Consider the following 16616-nt stretch of genomic DNA (forward strand, 5'->3'; position numbering starts at 1 on the left):
TCTGCAGTTAACTTGCTAACCTACAAAACACACAGCCACAAAGCTTTCTTTGGTGAAGCACAGTAATTTAGAATGAACAGGTATGGTCATGAGATCGCAGCTTCGAAAGCGGCCTTGAGAAAAGTCTGTCATTCAGTAATAATGGACCACAGAATGTTTTAACTGTTTGTTTCATTATTAGGAATAGTAGCATTTGCAATAGAAAATAGGGTTAAGTCTTTCAGTCTTTTAACCAAGAAGGATACTTGGAAAGGAGCGTTAAATTATCTTTCACCCTTCAACTGCATATTAATATGAATTTCAAGCATTTTAAGCACTAATCACGCATTCGTCAATTTAAGAGAATAGAGTTGTTTGGTTTTTGCAAGGCACTCTAATAAGACTCTCTAGCATTATTAATATTTCTCATTAAAGCCAATGGGAATTAGGAACAGCTTGCACTGGTGATATCTGGCTCGCCACAGGGGTGTGTGCCTCCCTCTTTTACACGCACTCACATACGATTGCTCCACAAGGTACCCGAGCAATCATATTGTGAAGTTTGCAGATGACACAGCCGTTGTTGGTCAGATCCTCAATAATGATGAGTATATGTACAGGAGGGAGGTGAGCAAGTTTGATGACTGGTGCAAGGCAAACAACCTGTGCATCAATGTGGAGAAAACAAAAGAGATGGTGGTGGATTTTAGGAGGAGAGTTCACACCCCTCCTCCCCTCTTCATTGAAACAGAGGCTGTGGAGCTGGTGAACACAGTTAAATACTTGGGCCTGCACATCTCCAACGACCTCAAGTGGACTGTGAACACCACTAGCATAGTCAAGAAGGCTCACCAACGCCTGTATTTCATGAGGAGACTGAAGCAGGCTGGCCTCAGTGCTGATGTGTTGACCTCCTTCTATCGGTGTGTGGTGGAGAGCGTCCTGACATCCTCCATAAACGTATGGTATGGGAAACTGCTCTGCGGCTGGTAGGAAGGCGTCGCAAAGGGTAGTGAAATCTGCTCAAAAGATCACCAACTGCAGCCTTCCTTCTCTGGAGGATATTTACATCAGCAGATGCAGAACCAGAGCAATGAACATCACAGCAGACCCCACCCACCCAGCCCATGAACTGTTCCCCCTCCTCCCCTCAGGCACAAGGCTGCGCAGCCTCATTGCCCGGACAACAAGGCTGAGGTGCAGCTTCTTCCATGAGGCTGTGAGGCTCATGAACTCTGGGCTATGAACTGTCCTCTGCACCTTTCCATCACCACTGCACTTTATCCCACATGTTGCAGTTTACACATGATTTGTTATATGTTTTTTATTTATTATATTTTTTTAAGTTATTGTTTTTTAGGTCATTATTATTTATCTATTATTATTCACTGGTCCTGGGAGACACTTTTCATTCTTCCATGTTTTTTAACATGTTTGAATGACATTCAAGTATATCTGAATCTGAATCTGAATCCACTTCTTCCAATGACAAATTTGAAAATAGCTAGAAAAAATAATTTTAACTGATTGGCTGGTCAAAGGTTTAATGCATTGCACTAAAAATGCATTGGTATATGAAGGAGAGCACTGAGAGTTTTTCTGACATTTCAAGCAACCCTGTCTCCCAGAAATTAGTTCCCATACAACTAAAGCATTTCTTAATTACTTTTGGGAGTCAACATATTATGCCTGTTTCTGACATATCACAAATACATTTCTAGGGAAGGGGAAAGGTTAGTTTCAGGCATTAAAAAAAATCACTTGGTTAAGGTTAGAGCAAGGTTAGGTGTAGGCATAAAAAAAACACTGGTTACACCACTATCGCTTTGTACTGGACTTGAACTCAGGTCACTTGAGTGAAAGTTAGTTGTTTGATCCATCCACCACCCCACCTACCTCCTAGCACAACATTGAAACCCAGGGATTACAAATGCTGTTGTAATACATTAGAAACAAACATTTGTGAAAATAGATTCCCCTCGAAACATACATGAGAATGCAGTTTAGCTGTATAAGAGTGTAATTTTTAGAAGACAGGGCTCTTTCAAGGCTGTTTTATGACCTGAAGAATTTACTTAGGTCCTCCTGAAGTCATTGACAATATTTGGAACAAAATATTGGAAGCATGTCATAAGCCTGGATTGCTTTAATGTTTCAATTTTATTTCTACAAAGTCTCTGTGCAAAGTGGCTTAATCTATAAAAGGTTTGATTTTGCTCATATTTGCTCACATCATTGGCTCATGTATTTCCCCTGCTCTCTACAGACATACCCATGTTTTTACCACATACAGGGTGCACAGTGTTTCAGTTCAGCAAATCATTGTGATTGACAATTCCAACTGCTTCACCCACAATAACGAGTTGAGTCCAGGTAAAAAGAAAATGAAAACAGTGGATGAGTTTTGACAAAGTGAAGCTGAGAAGAATTGTATGAGACAAGGAAAAGGGAGAGAAACTGTGAAATGATTTAGACGTTTTATCAGCACAAGAAAACAGGATATTGCAGGTCAAATGAGGAAGTTAGTATCTGTTTCACCTCTTTCCTCTATCTGTGACCCAGCGGTCAAATCATGAACACCTGTGTGTGTGTGTGTGTGTGTGTGTGTGTGTGTGTGTGTGTGTGTGTGTGTGTGTGTGTGTGTGTGTGTGTGTGTGTGTGTGTGTGTGTGTGTGTGTGTGTGTGTGTGTGTGTGTGTGTGTGTGTGTGTGTGTGTGCGTGCTTGCGTGCACGCCTCATTTTCTCTTTACTGACAAAGTGAGATGCTCTAATTAATGGCCATTAGTGTCTGCCCATTCCTCTTTCAGATAATTTGCTGGCTGTCCACATCCTCACTAAATAGGTTTGTGTTTGTGTGTGTGTGCATAATGAATGACATTGTGATTCCCATGCCAGCTCTCTGCAGGCATCTTGTATCACAGTAGTGGCTCCATTGAAGGTCCTTACAACAGACAGTACAACACCCAGACAAGGCAATTCCAGATCACTAAGCCAATTTATTTAGATTTGTGGGATGCACGCGAAGTTTGATCTTACACCGTATCAGGCCGATTCGATTCACTAAGGGTTTGACTGATAAGGGTTAATGGACACTGGAAGTCGATGCGTATGAATGTAGCCTGGTGGCGCACGTAAAAACCATCCTGCTATGTTGTCTGTTCTACTCAATTCAAGTTCTGTGGTTTTCCACATTACGTCATAAAATGAAGGTTAATTACAGACCAGGATATTTTTGGATGATCTTGATGTGTTGGCTTTCAGAATAAAGTTCTGTAAAGTTTCAAGCCACATTTTGTGCATATGCAGGGGTTATAAATGAGTTCTGCACTCTTCAGATAAATGTTATCTGCAATTTTTCAAATATTATTAGGTATTATTCAATTCCACCACAACTACTGCTTCTGCTGCTTCTCATTTTGATACATCTACTTGTATTTTACTATTACTAATATGACCGCCTTAATTTTAACTGCTTCTCTTACTTCTACTGTTACTATTACTACCACTACAGTTAAGTGATACAAGTACTACTAGAACTAAAAATGGTACAACTACCACTAATTGTTTAATTTTCTTCAATTTCCATTACTCCAATTATTCCCAATGAGTTCAACTTTTCAAGATGACGCATACACACCAAATTTCTTCAGAAAATCTAACCTATTCTCGTCTTAAAATTTAACCAATAGTAAGTCTAACCAGATCCTATTAGGTTTTACAGTTCCTGTCCAGTTTAGGCACAGATGTCAAACTTAAGAAAATGCCCCAGGATACAGAAAGAATATATGACAATGGAAACAAAGTGCAGTTCTTCTCTCTGTTCACAATCCATTGATTCAGACAGCAGAATAAAGACAATCGGAGGCAAAGAGCCACCCACGCACCCTCTCTGTCCCACCTTATGACAAGGGACTGTATGATGGGTCTTGAGTCAGCAGAAGTACTTGTCTTTTTGCTTTCATATGTGTTCCCTTGTGTGTGTGTGTGTGTGTGTGTGTGTGTGTGTGTGTGTGTGTGTGTGTGTGTGTGTGTGTGTGTGTGCGCGCGCGTGTGCGCGTGTGTGCGTGTGCGTGTCCGTGTGTGCGTGTGTGGGTATGTGGGTATGTGTGTCCTGACATTCAAGGCCCTAGATTGTCCTCCGGGGGCACACATCATTTTCCACACTCTGACTAACGATGACTCATATCTGTACTTTTTAAAAATGCTTTAGCTGAATCTTGTGAATTAAATTATCATTTACATAAGATTTATATGTTGCTTTAAGGATGTAAAAAGCATTGCCTACAACATGAAGTCTGTCTACATATTACAGCAGAGAATGAAACAAATGAATACATAGACCTGCAGTCTAGAAGGTATCTATTTAAACATAAGGCCTTAATGAATATTACAGTGTCTCAATTCCAGTTTAGAGGTTGTATTTTCCAACCATGCAATGATTAAAAAAAAAAAAATGTCCACCCTTTGATTCATGCAGAACAGGTGGTTTAGTACAATATGCATTCTCTCTGCTTTAAGTCCATAGAATTCCATGTTCCATACTGAATTTCTTGGTGACTGCTTTCTTATCCTGCCTGTTTGTAGTTTCAGAAGGTCACTGGTTATGTTAAAACAGAAATAGTCTGGTTTGGACTGCTATGTATTTGTGTGATTAAATTGGTCTTAAAGGGACGATGCACCCCTAAAACCAAATTGTAGTCATCAAATCCTGACTCAGAAGAGGTTTCTATTTTTATACAACCAACACAGTTTGCTAGCACAACACCAGATCAGCTTTCTTCCAAACAACCAGTGGCCAGTTCTTTCCCGATCACTAAAAGTTAAAAATGTCTTCAGAAGTACTCCATATGATTGATGCAGCATTATCCATGTCTCAGAAAGCCATACGATCACTCCTTATGTATCGGTGCTTTTTCAAATTAGTCAGTAATGATGTTTTTAATGAGTGTTTGGCTCTGCCTTCAACAACCCCCTGATTAGCTAACTATCTTACCCAAGTGCACATAAAAACAATTGCTCAATATAGTAATTCATAATATGGTCACAGTGAATACAGCTGCTGAATAAGGTGTAAATATTGTCATCCATTACTGAATACATCCTACACATCAAGCACACACGCACACCAAACAAGAAACTAGATGATATAACAACTTACCTCATGTATGTCCAAGTACTTATTGAGCTTCAGATAATAGGATAAATTGGACTTTTTACAGGGACAAGTACAAAGGAATGCCATGTAAGTCCGAACTGCCGTGCAGATCTGAAAACTCTGTGCCACAATAACCATATAAAGCTGTAGCTAGCACAGCTGACATTTAGGGCTAATGTATTGTCATTGGCTCTCGTCAGCAAGTCATTTGCAGTCAGTGGACAGATCAGTGTTTTTCTTATCCTCTTGCCAGTATCCATGTTGGTTGAAATGGTACACAGAGGTGGGAAGGTCCAACCATAGCAACTGAATGGGTAAAACTGGTGAGGACCTTTGGCTCACAGCAAATCACAGAATTTTTCCAGATGGTTCACCTTGCCATGGCAACATTTTCAGTGTTCAACTGATGTCACAGTGTCGGCATCACTTTGACTTTGTTTACGTTAGGAGAAGTGATGCTCAGCAAACATAAAGAAAAAACAAATAAAAGAATTGTGAAAATAACCTTGTGACTCCTGATTTTAGGAGTTGTTGAGTAGTTGAGTCTTACCTGTCAGGTCGTTAGAGGCTTTGCCTGAACATTATTCAACAACTTTGTTTCCAACAATTTAGCACACATCTAATTAGCTAATATTAACATTAGCCTGAGATAGGTTATGAATCGTCAATGCAGTGACATCAGTGAATGTTACTGCTGTTGCTGGAAAAACTCAGATTTGCCATAAACCAAAGGCCCACGAAAGCCCACATCGATTCTACCCATTCAATTTCTATGGGTCAGAACATTAATCAGTTAATGGAAAGATCCACTATGCAGTGGTGTTGGTCAGGGAGGATCATATCCATCATATTGGAGGTGAACAACAATAACATGCTGCTATCAAATTTTTAATAAAACACCAGTACATAGGTCAGATGCCAGTATCTTCTTTAGGCAGTGTAAATATAAGGGGATTTTTTCAACTATCATTGTCTTTGTCCCTGAAAGACCTTCTCTAGATGCATGTCTGCCTCATTAATGTTCCTTTCCTCCATCTTGTGTCCAACAGATCTCAGAGAACCTAGGCAAGATGTACAGCGAAATGATCTTCGTCCACGGGTTTGTGCACTGCGACCCCCATCCAGGCAACGTGCTGGTTCGCAAGTGTCCCCAAAGCAAGAACACGGAGATTGTCCTCCTCGATCACGGCCTTTATCAGGTTGGGAAATCGCCAGGCTGCCGGTCAAAAAAAGAAAATATCATTTGTTCTTATATTGCAGTCCATTTTTCATGCTGCCTTGGGTCAATAGGTAGAGCAGCATGTAGACAGCACCGATGCGCACACACACAGACAAAGGGAAATATAGATGCCACTCAGACTTACACATGCAGACAAACACTTTTATTAGTGCAGCAGCAGGCTAAAAGCTTTTTGATAAAAACTGATTTGATGTTGTTCTTTAGGAAGGGTGCCATTCTTCTGTGTGCTTTGAGAGATGCGCCACACACAGCCTTAATCGAACAGGCTCTACACTCCAGCACACATTCATGGACTGTAAACACACTCAAACCATCTTCACACACCAAAGTAGCGATTTTGGATATTTGCACTTTATTACAAATACCTTTGGTCTGACATAGAAACTTCTTTGTTGGTCCTCCTTAGTTGATGTTTGGGCTTGTAAAAGGAATCATGGAAACAGGATATATACATCTCCTATGTCTGAGACACACACCCACACACACACACTCAGACAAACTCCTCTCCTCCCACTCTGGACAATAATGGCACCAATTTATCAGTAATGACTTCTGATTTCAACCATCACTTTGGAGTAGAATGTTAATCCACTACACACACACACACACACACACACACAGTTATTTTCATTGTCATTTCCAGTTGCTTACTACTGCACACTATGTACCATGTAGCATCCTTTATGATGCAATATCAGTTAGGCCTCAGTGTGTTAGGAAAAGTGCTGCAGTGCACTGTGGGTATGGGAATGATGGAGAACTCTTTACTGGGGGATTGGTTGTTTTACTAAAAGGTGTTCATAGAGAGACAAGTTTTGCTAATTCTGTCATCTTTAAGTAGACTGAAATTTCCATGTATGCACAGTAAATAGACACAAAATGTTGTGTGTAGAAATAGGGGTTTGTAAATGAAGGCATTCATAACATGAAACCTTATTGATCCCCTGTTTGGAAATGATTTTGTTTTAACGGCAGACGTAATAGGATGCAGGGATAAATAGAATGTAAGTGCACAGCTTCAAAATAAAAATAAGCAATTATGCCTCTGAAACCCCACTTTCAGCATGATTTATTCATGTTTTATTCCTTTATTTCTTTTCAAAAATATTTAAAAATCACTACTTTGGTATGTGAAGATGCAATTATTTGTTGGAAAAAAATAGATTATTTTCTGAAATATACTACTAATAGTAAAATGATTGTTTAAATATGTAAAATATAAAAGTAAGTGTGTAAATTTCTAGTAGTGGACATGGCGGCCAAATGTGCATTGTGCCCACATTAACAGGTCTACAGGAGGCCATATTTATGTAGATAAAGTGGGAGCATATTGACTGACACTTTACAAATATGCTCACTTAAAAGATATCAGAGGTATTCATTCATCCTGATATCATATCTGTGCCATGCCAAAAAGTTTGTTGTTGCACTCAGATGTGAAGTTCACTGCGCGATTTTATCGTTGTTTAGTGTTTATTGTTTTTTTATCCTACCCTCAATTCACACCACATTTTATGTGGACCACATCTCTTGATGCTGGATTGTTGCGGTGTATTGTGTTGGATTGCACTTTTGGCTGTTAGCCTGCTGACCCTATAGCCAACACCACAATTTCCTGGAATGGCGCTCCCTCTGCCAGCTGGTCCACTTCCCAACTTGACAGCCTATTGTCGAATGGGGTGGTCGAGGGCAAGGCGAGAGGAATTGGCCAAAAGCCTGCCATCTTCAATATTCCCCTGCTCTCCACCTCTAAATCACTTTCTGGTCCTGCAGCACATAGGCAGTGACCAGCCTGCTCTGGTTACTTGAGATCCGCTCAAAGAACCCACTCGCCAAGGCCAGAATGGCCACAGGGGGAATGAATGAAATCTCTTCTTACACCACCACCAGGCTGCTGACCTGAGGAGAGAGGGCCCTCTTTGCTATCCTTCTGCTGCTGGCCCTGGTGTCCCTTCTCCTCATGACTCTCTCCACCACAGACTCAATCATCATCATCTGCTTCAGACAACCAGCCATTCAAGATCCTCTGCCTCCTCAGTGCCTGGATTTTAGTCCTACAGTGGAAAATCCAAATTTTCCAGCTCTAATAAAATCAGACTTTATCAGTAAGAAGTTATAAAACAATGCTTTGTCCGATGTCATCTCCCTCCCACTGAACTACCGAAACCTCATCCTAACTGCAGTCACACTGAGCCAGTGTCAACAAAAAACAGATGGCTCCCATTTATGATCAAGTTGTCTGGACAGGAACACCCAGAGCTGGAGTCAGTGACCAGCAGCCCAGCGACACCTCCATCACAATGCTTCCACTCCCAAACTGATGAAAATGCTCACCAGGTCACTAGTTAGCATCTTGGTTTGGAGAATCCTGAAAGGAACTGGTTCAAGATCCAGAACTGTTTTGGTCGATATGTGGAAAGAGAGACATGGAGAATTAATTGGCCTTGACCAGTGGCTCTGAATCCTGGTCCTTTAGTACCAAGTGTGTCACTTGGTTATGTGTATAGTCTTTCTACTTTATGTATTATTCCATTTTATTTTATGTTCTATTTTGCTTATTTTTGCTCTTCTGATTCAGCTTTGTCCTGACTTTTAGGCTTCTCTACTCTTTGTTATTCAGCTCTTTTCCTCCACTCTACTTTTTCTACATTGTTTTCCTTTAAGAAAATTGTCAGAGAATTAGCAAAACAATTTCTAGACAATTAGCACAAAAATGACCTGACAAAATGCAAAATCAATCAGTCACTCAATAAATAAAAGAAAATTTTGGAAGTATATATTTTAATATCACATCAGCGATGCTGGATCTTTGTCAAAATGCATGTGTTAAGTGGTTATTAAAGCTTTTAACCCTTTGAAACATGAGCAAGTTCATGTGATTTCTTTCAAAAACACAGGAAAAGGGTAATCAGCAAATTAGCAAGACATCGGTAAAAAGTTACAAGAAAATTAGCCACGGAATATCCCAGAAATTACAAAAAATGAGCAAAATGAGCAATGAAAATGAGCAAAAATAGTTTAAAATAAATAAATAAATAATATATAAAATAAACTATGGAAATCACAGGAAAATTTGTATGTATTTAAAATTATATTACAAGAAAGCTACCACAAACCTGCCAATAAAATTTCTAAAAAGAAAGAAAGAAAGAAGCAAGAAAGAAAGAAATTACCCCACCCAAAAATAAGAATCAAAATAAATAAAGCAAATTTTGTTCATGTAGTGAAACAAGACCTTTCAAAATAAAAGCCCACTCACAGGCTCTTGGGTTTCAGAGGTTCCACTTTTCACTACCCTGTGCTACTGGCCTCTCTTCCACTCTCTTGTAGGTTCTGCAGCCAGACTTCAGGTTGGACTACTGTCGGCTGTGGCAGTCTCTGATTCGAGGCGACATGTCTGGGGTGGAGCGCTACAGCCGCAGGTTGGGTGCTGGAGATCTCTACCCGCTGTTTGCCTGTGTCCTCACTGCTAGATCCTGGACCGCCGTCAACTCAGGCATCAGCTCCACACCGGTCACACACACGGAGGTAAAACATTACTCCATTGTAGAGGTGACGGCCGGACAGAATAACCTCACTTTATCAATGCAAAATCCACAAACCTAGTTTCCCACAGAATCAACATTTCCCTTATACAAATGTGAACTTTCCAGCATTTAGACATATTTGGTCTTAGATTGATTGAGCATCATGCAATTTTCAAATTCTATTTGTATATGTTTGCACTGTGCCATCATTCTGTGTGTGTTTTGTACGTCTTTGTGTGTGTGTATATATACTTTATCAACAGGGTTTCTACGATGCCATCTGCACTAGAGTGAGGGATTTATTTATATCTCTGTTATGCAACATTTTTTAGCTGGCAGAAGCACCACACAACAATCTGCAACAGCGCACTGATGGGGAACGTGCCACCCGTGCCACCCACTCACACATGTTGGGCATACAGAAAGAGTTTGGCAAGGACTAGTCCATGAATAAATGTTTTTTTCCCCCCTATTTCTGAAAGTGAAATGTAAATTAAGGAGGGAGATTACGGGGCATTATTGTAGGACCACACCAATGATTTTGCATGTTTAGTCTAATATTTACAAAATGTATAAACTTTGCATTTCTGCTAATCTTTTACCAAAGCAAGCAGCTGTATTTTACAGCTCCAATTTAATTTTCCTACCTTTTTTCCAGCCTCTGCTTTCCACTAAGATATGAAAATGAACTTTCAGAGACTTCAAACTTCCTTTACCTTTGTTAGCTCCAGAAGCAGAACAAGGTGGCTGTTTCAACCAAAAATCATTAGAAAGTGGAGGAATTTTGATTATGTCATGAAATCTTTAATACCCCTGCTTGATTTGCATATGGCTTTGTTGCAATGCAAAATATGGTTCAATTGTAGTAAAGGGACCAAACATTCAAAATCACTGGTATGGTCTGTTAACATATCAGGATATATAGACAGTCACAAATACCAAAATAAAATACTGAAATACAGTAAAATATGCTGAACCTTTTAGCTAATTCCAATAAGTTTGCAGAGGTATGAGCAATAGACACTCTTCTTCAAACAAACATACCCTTGCCTTTATTGCTACTACATTGTGTTTGAAATGCCTAGAATCATAAGGAAATTGCGCACAAAAGTATCTAAAGTGCTCGTGAAAGTGTTTGTAAATCCAAAATTCCATTTAAAAACTACAAGAGTGGAGAAGATGGAAGTGGGCGTGGCTTACACCCGTAGTCTCATTAAATTGGACAAATGTTGGTCTTTCTAATGTTCTATTCATTGGTTATGCTATTGTTGTCCCTTCATAGCATCAACGTGATTCAATGTCAGCATATAAATAATTATTCAGGGGCTCAGGGATGACCCTGACAAAAGCCACAAGCTGAAACACGTAGGTCTATCAGTATAGTTGTTCTTTATGCTACAAGTATAGCTGGAATTTTGATCTCTGTAGACTTTCCCCCTTCTCCATAGTTGTACCACGAACCCCTACCCTGCTTCTACATGTAATTAATAATGAAATATATGTCCAGATCCTCAAACTGTACTTTTCATCTCTCTATCTCGCTCTCATTTTTTACAAGTATAGTTTTTTACAGCCCTATGAAGTTTTTCTGTCTCGCTCACTTGCTCTCTCTCTCTCCCTCTCTCACACACATAGCCATACACACACACACACACACACACACACACACACACACACACACACAGAGCCTATGCTTTGAGCCTATGCTCTGAAAAACATTTATAAAAGATAAAAAAATGCCCATTCTGTCTGCAAGAAATAGCTCAAATAGGCTCAATAGTCTATACAGTCTACCCACTGAGGTTCTGATTTATTTTCATGAATAAATGCATAACAAAACATTACAAGAACTAAAGTAACTTGCTCACACATGATACACATATTGATGATATTGATTGTTATCACCACCACAGGGGTTACATTTTTGCACCATTCGGTGTGTTTGTGTCACAGATCAGAACGGACTGAAGTGCAGACACACAGTCAGGAGGCAGGAGTTAGAGTGTGGGTCGGGCTGGGTTCGAACAAAAATGTAGAAATTATGCTCAGGTTTGGTCACATCTGCATTATTTTAGTGAAGCTCTTGCGTAAAGGAAATAAAAATGATGGACCTGCAGTCTGTTGTGGGCAACTTCTTGTATAGTTGGTACAGGTGGGTGCAGGTGACAGGTGAGCAGACAGGAGGGAGTGGTAGAGGTAGAGGGCTACGAGAAACTGGAGGCTCTGGCTGAGTCCATGACAGTTTGTGTGTGTGTTTGTTTGTTTGTTAGCAGAATATCTGAGGAAGTTAGGAACGAATTTGCGTTAAACTTTTTGGAAAGTTTGGTCACATTGATTGGCCAAAGTGGGGCGTGACAGTGGGTGTGGCCTTTTATGAAAAGACGTGTAACTTTTGAACGGATTAAAAAAAAAAAAATCAGGAATTTTTGTGGAAAGGTTGGTCATTGGGCAAGATCGTTTGACCAGAGGGTGGTGTAGCAGTGAGCGTGATTTAATTTTTGGTGAATATCCATCATGTAGAATTGACATATCTTGACAAGTGTATGGTGTTGGCAGAGGTGTTTTTGACTGTCTTGATTTTCATGTGTCATGCGTGTCAAACCCTCCAGTCGGACAAAAGAAGTGTTAAATCTTAGATCAGTTTGTCAAAGACCACCAAGACCATCATTCACAACCTAAGAAATTCACCAGAAATATTTGTCTGGCGTGATGAAATTGCAAACAAAAAGCCAAAATTACATCCTCTGTGGGGGGCTTAAAGGAGGAAGGAAAAGGACAGAATTGGGTTGGACAGGAGAGAAGAGCATATTTGTCATGCAGTTCATGGCCCTAGGCTTACAGGGCTCTTTTTCACTTAGCTTTGTCTGTTACATCTCCCATTCTTTGCTCCCAATGAACCTCCTTTTTTAGAGAAGACCCAGCCTCTGTGTGTATGCACATGCTGTGTGTGTGTATGAGTTGGTCTTTTTGTGTGTGTGCATGTGTGTGAGAGCGCGAGAGTGAGAGGAGGAAGCAATTGAGTGAGTGCATGTTGTAAGAGAGATAGAGCTAGACACACTTTTAGTGACATTGTGATTTCACATGTGCTCCTTTCAGTTTCCTTAAAGCGTAGTGCTTATACGATCTGTCAGTCTCCCCCACTCTTTTCCTTTTTCCACACATTTTCTGTCATTTCTCTCTTCCTTTCACCCCTCGTCTGCATCTCATGCTTATTAGTCTTTGATTTCATCCTCTCCGTGTGATTTGTTTCATGCTTTTCTATTCCTCCATTTGTCTTTTTTTCATCTGTATCTCTCTCCCACTGTATCCATCACCTTTCTCTTTCTGCCTCTCTTTCTCTCTCTCACTTAGTGTGTGTGTGTGTGTGTGTGTGTGTGTGTGTGTGCGTGCTCTTTGTTCTCTCTCTCTCTCTCTCTCTCTCTCTCTCTCTCTCTCTGTCTTGCTCCTTCAAAGTGCTCCAAGACAGAAAAAATCAAGTGAATTTGAAAATATTGAAAGAATCCTAAATTACTTTGGCAGGCCAAAAACAGTTCCTGGAAGGCTAGTTATCTCCCACTGACTACCTTATGCTGACCTCTGCAGTATAGGAAGATAGGAAATAAGCTTGGAATTGTATTCTTCATTAATTTATTTGATAATTGTCCAAGCCACCTTTCCTAATTACAGTCTCTGGATATGGATGTGAACATGTCCAACGCCAAAACCAGATTCCTTGAGGGACCAGCTTGCTTTTTAGATGATAAAACAGATCTGATATGTAATATGTTGTGGTCCTAGGTCATTGACAGATTTTTGAGAACTGGAGTAATGGGGTTAGACTGTGTAGTCCTAGTCAAGACACTGTCGCAGCATTTTGGATAGTCACCCAGTCGTTGTAGAAAGGCCTTTTGGCATTACAGTAGGGTTGCCTGCAAGTGATGAATACATGCCCTTTGGTTTTCATTTAGTTTGTGCTATGAAATATTCGTCGAGATAGAGAATTGAACCTCTGCACCAGACTGCAGTTCAGAAGGTCTTGCTTCACTCTCAGCAGTGTCTGAAAGGGGATGTGTTGCTGAGGTCAGACAGCAGCACTGCAGTGGCCTACTTAAACCACCAGGGCATGAGGTCATGAGGTCTCCCAGGCGGCACAGATCCTATGATAAGCTGCCTGACACTTGGAACTGCCTCAAGGCCCACTATTTCTCAGGTCACCTCAACATGGGGTGGATATGATGTCCCAGGGACATCTGTGTCCAAATGCCTGGCAACTATGCCAGGACCCAGCAAAGAAGCTCTGGCAGCCGTTTGATTGGCCAGTGGTGTATCGGTTCGTGCCCTGGGAGAATGCCCATGCCTGCTGTACTTTCCTCTGAGGGCCGGCGACAAACCTTCCCCTTGGGGGTGGATACATTGCACAGCCGATGTGGCAACAGGGGCTGCTGAATGCGTTTCACCCAAGAGGATGCTCCTTTATCTGCTGCATTGGGTCAGGACCCAGCAGCTTTCAATTATTTTAACTGCCCCAAACAGCTGTAGAGCCAGGTCGTACATTGACCTGGATCAGATGGCGATTGCACGCACATGGCCAATTCAGGACCAGCTATTAGCGCTGATCTAGGTGGGAGGTGTGGTGGTTGATATTATTAATTTAAGATATATACCTACTTTTAGATTTACAGCGGGCTTGCAAAAACATTGCCATATAACCAGCATTGGTCACAAAGTGAACTTTGGAAAAAAAAAAAAAGGTTTTCAAAGTGTTTCCTCAATAGACTGTTGTGATTGTGGTGCATTTAATAAGTGTTTTTTTTTTTTTTATTTATTTGTTTTGTTTTCACATGTGGCTTGCAGCCTTGATTGATGCGTGGTGTTTTTCAGTGTGATACTTGATATGGTCTTTTTGCCATTGCCATTGATGATTCATAGGAGAGAGGAGAAACAAGTGATTGTCATTAGGAACACCTGCTGGAACTCTGCATGTGTTAATTCTTGAAAATGAGAGTTTTCTTCTCCATGAGCAATGGCACTGATGAAGGCTAATGGCCTAAAACGTTTTGTCTCAGTTCAATGGTAACATGAGAACCCCATGTTAAAGCAGGGCAGAATGAACTTTTCAGTGAGAAGATGGTTTTTGTGGCAGTATCGGTGCAAATCTGTTTTTTTTTTTGTTTGTTTGGTTTTTTTTTATTTGACAGAGAAACAACAGAAAGGATATTTTCATAACTACATCTTGTGCATTGCTATGCATCCATGAACATGCAATTGGTGTGTGTGAAATATGTAATTCCGTCCTCTCTCTCTTTCTCTCTCTCTCTCTCTCTTCTTTGAGATGAAAGCACTCTTTCCATCAGTCCAGTGCGTCTGACTTTGTAATTTATATTCTCTATTCATTACACACACACACACACACACACACACAGCCCATTAGGGCAGAAAGCACTGTAGTGCCTTCTACATCAGTACACTAGTTGATTGTGCAGCACTCTGGAGTTAAGAAGACATTATTAGAGACACATTTCTCTCACAACCATTCAGCTGCTTTTTTCTGTCTTGTGCGGCCCTCCTGACAACTCCCTTCTTCTCTCCCCTCGTCTTTTTCTCTAATCTCCTCTTTTTTCCTCTTTTCTCTGCTCTCCTGTCTATAGCTAGTTTTTAAGTCCTTCCTCGAACAATTAATAATGCATTCCATTAGTGATAGTTTAATCAATGCGCATACAAAATGTTGAGTGCTTTGAAAGCACTGGCTTTTTGCAGCCTCAATTTTATGTCCACACATAGATGAATATTTATCTCTGTGTGGATTTTTCTTCTGTCAACATTAAAACAATATAATTAGTTAGGCAAATCATCTGCATAAGGTCATTGTGGGTGATCTTCAACTGGTCTCAGTTTTATAGGCAAATCATTTAGATAATGAACAGAAACGGTAACTGTGTATGAAACTGGTGGACATCGTGGTTTAGCAAGCTAAGGCACATCTTGTTGCCATCCATTGAATAGAATCAAATAAAGTTCATACAAGGTAAGATGAAATTTTATCGATCAGTGAGGGGAATTTAGGTCATTGCAGCAGCAAATGATAATGGATAATAGGACTGAGCTGAGAAAAAGACAAGTAGAATATAAGCACTAAAACAGCATGAAAATAAAATAACAGACCCAAACAGCAAAAGCAAGAAAAGTAGAAAACAATTGTGGAGTTATGTGAACATTTGTTGTGGATAGTTTTTAAAGGAAAAATCAATAATGCTTTATTTCCCACTCCTTTAATTACCAGGTGTGTGCTAGGAGAAAAGTTTGTAACAAAAATTACTTACTGGAAAATTATCTGGAAGTAGGATAAGTACTAAATAAGGTAAGAGGTTAGAAACATAATTGTATAGTAATTATTAGTACTGTCCTTTTAGCTTTCGGTATGAATTTAATTATGTGCATACACTACATGCATAAATGTAGTCTTTCACCTTCACTGTCTTCTAGAGGTGTTTTTTTTTATTATTTTGAGGATGTTTTTTGATTTGGAGAATTATTATTATTATCAGTAGTAGCAGCAGTAGTGTTAGTAGTCTATCAGTGAGTATTGTAAGGCTTATAGAGTATTCTAGTGATGAAATAGCAAAAGAGGGAATTGCATGCTTGATATTGCTGGCTTGGGTAATTATCATCCACTTCTGCCGTCCACTTCAGCAAGGCATCTTACCCCCCCCCCCCCCCCCAAAACACAAACCCTTTT

The 16616-nt window shown here is 40.1% G+C and overlaps 1 protein-coding gene across 2 annotated transcripts in view; it reads left to right on the forward strand.

Moving 5' to 3' along the window:
* The window catches only part of adck1 (aarF domain containing kinase 1), a 118027-nt gene that overhangs the window by 81625 nt on the left and 19786 nt on the right, over nucleotides 1-16616 (forward strand). For both annotated transcript variants that reach the window (XM_030045073.1, XM_030045074.1), the window contains exons 8-9: nucleotides 6184-6333; nucleotides 9705-9902. In XM_030045073.1, the coding sequence (XP_029900933.1) occupies nucleotides 6184-6333; nucleotides 9705-9902 (348 nt within the window). The remainder of the gene's footprint in view (nucleotides 1-6183; nucleotides 6334-9704; nucleotides 9903-16616) is intronic.

Source organism: Myripristis murdjan, chromosome 22 (genome assembly GCF_902150065.1).
Source record: "Myripristis murdjan chromosome 22, fMyrMur1.1, whole genome shotgun sequence".
NCBI classification, from domain to species: Eukaryota; Metazoa; Chordata; class Actinopteri; order Holocentriformes; family Holocentridae; genus Myripristis; species Myripristis murdjan.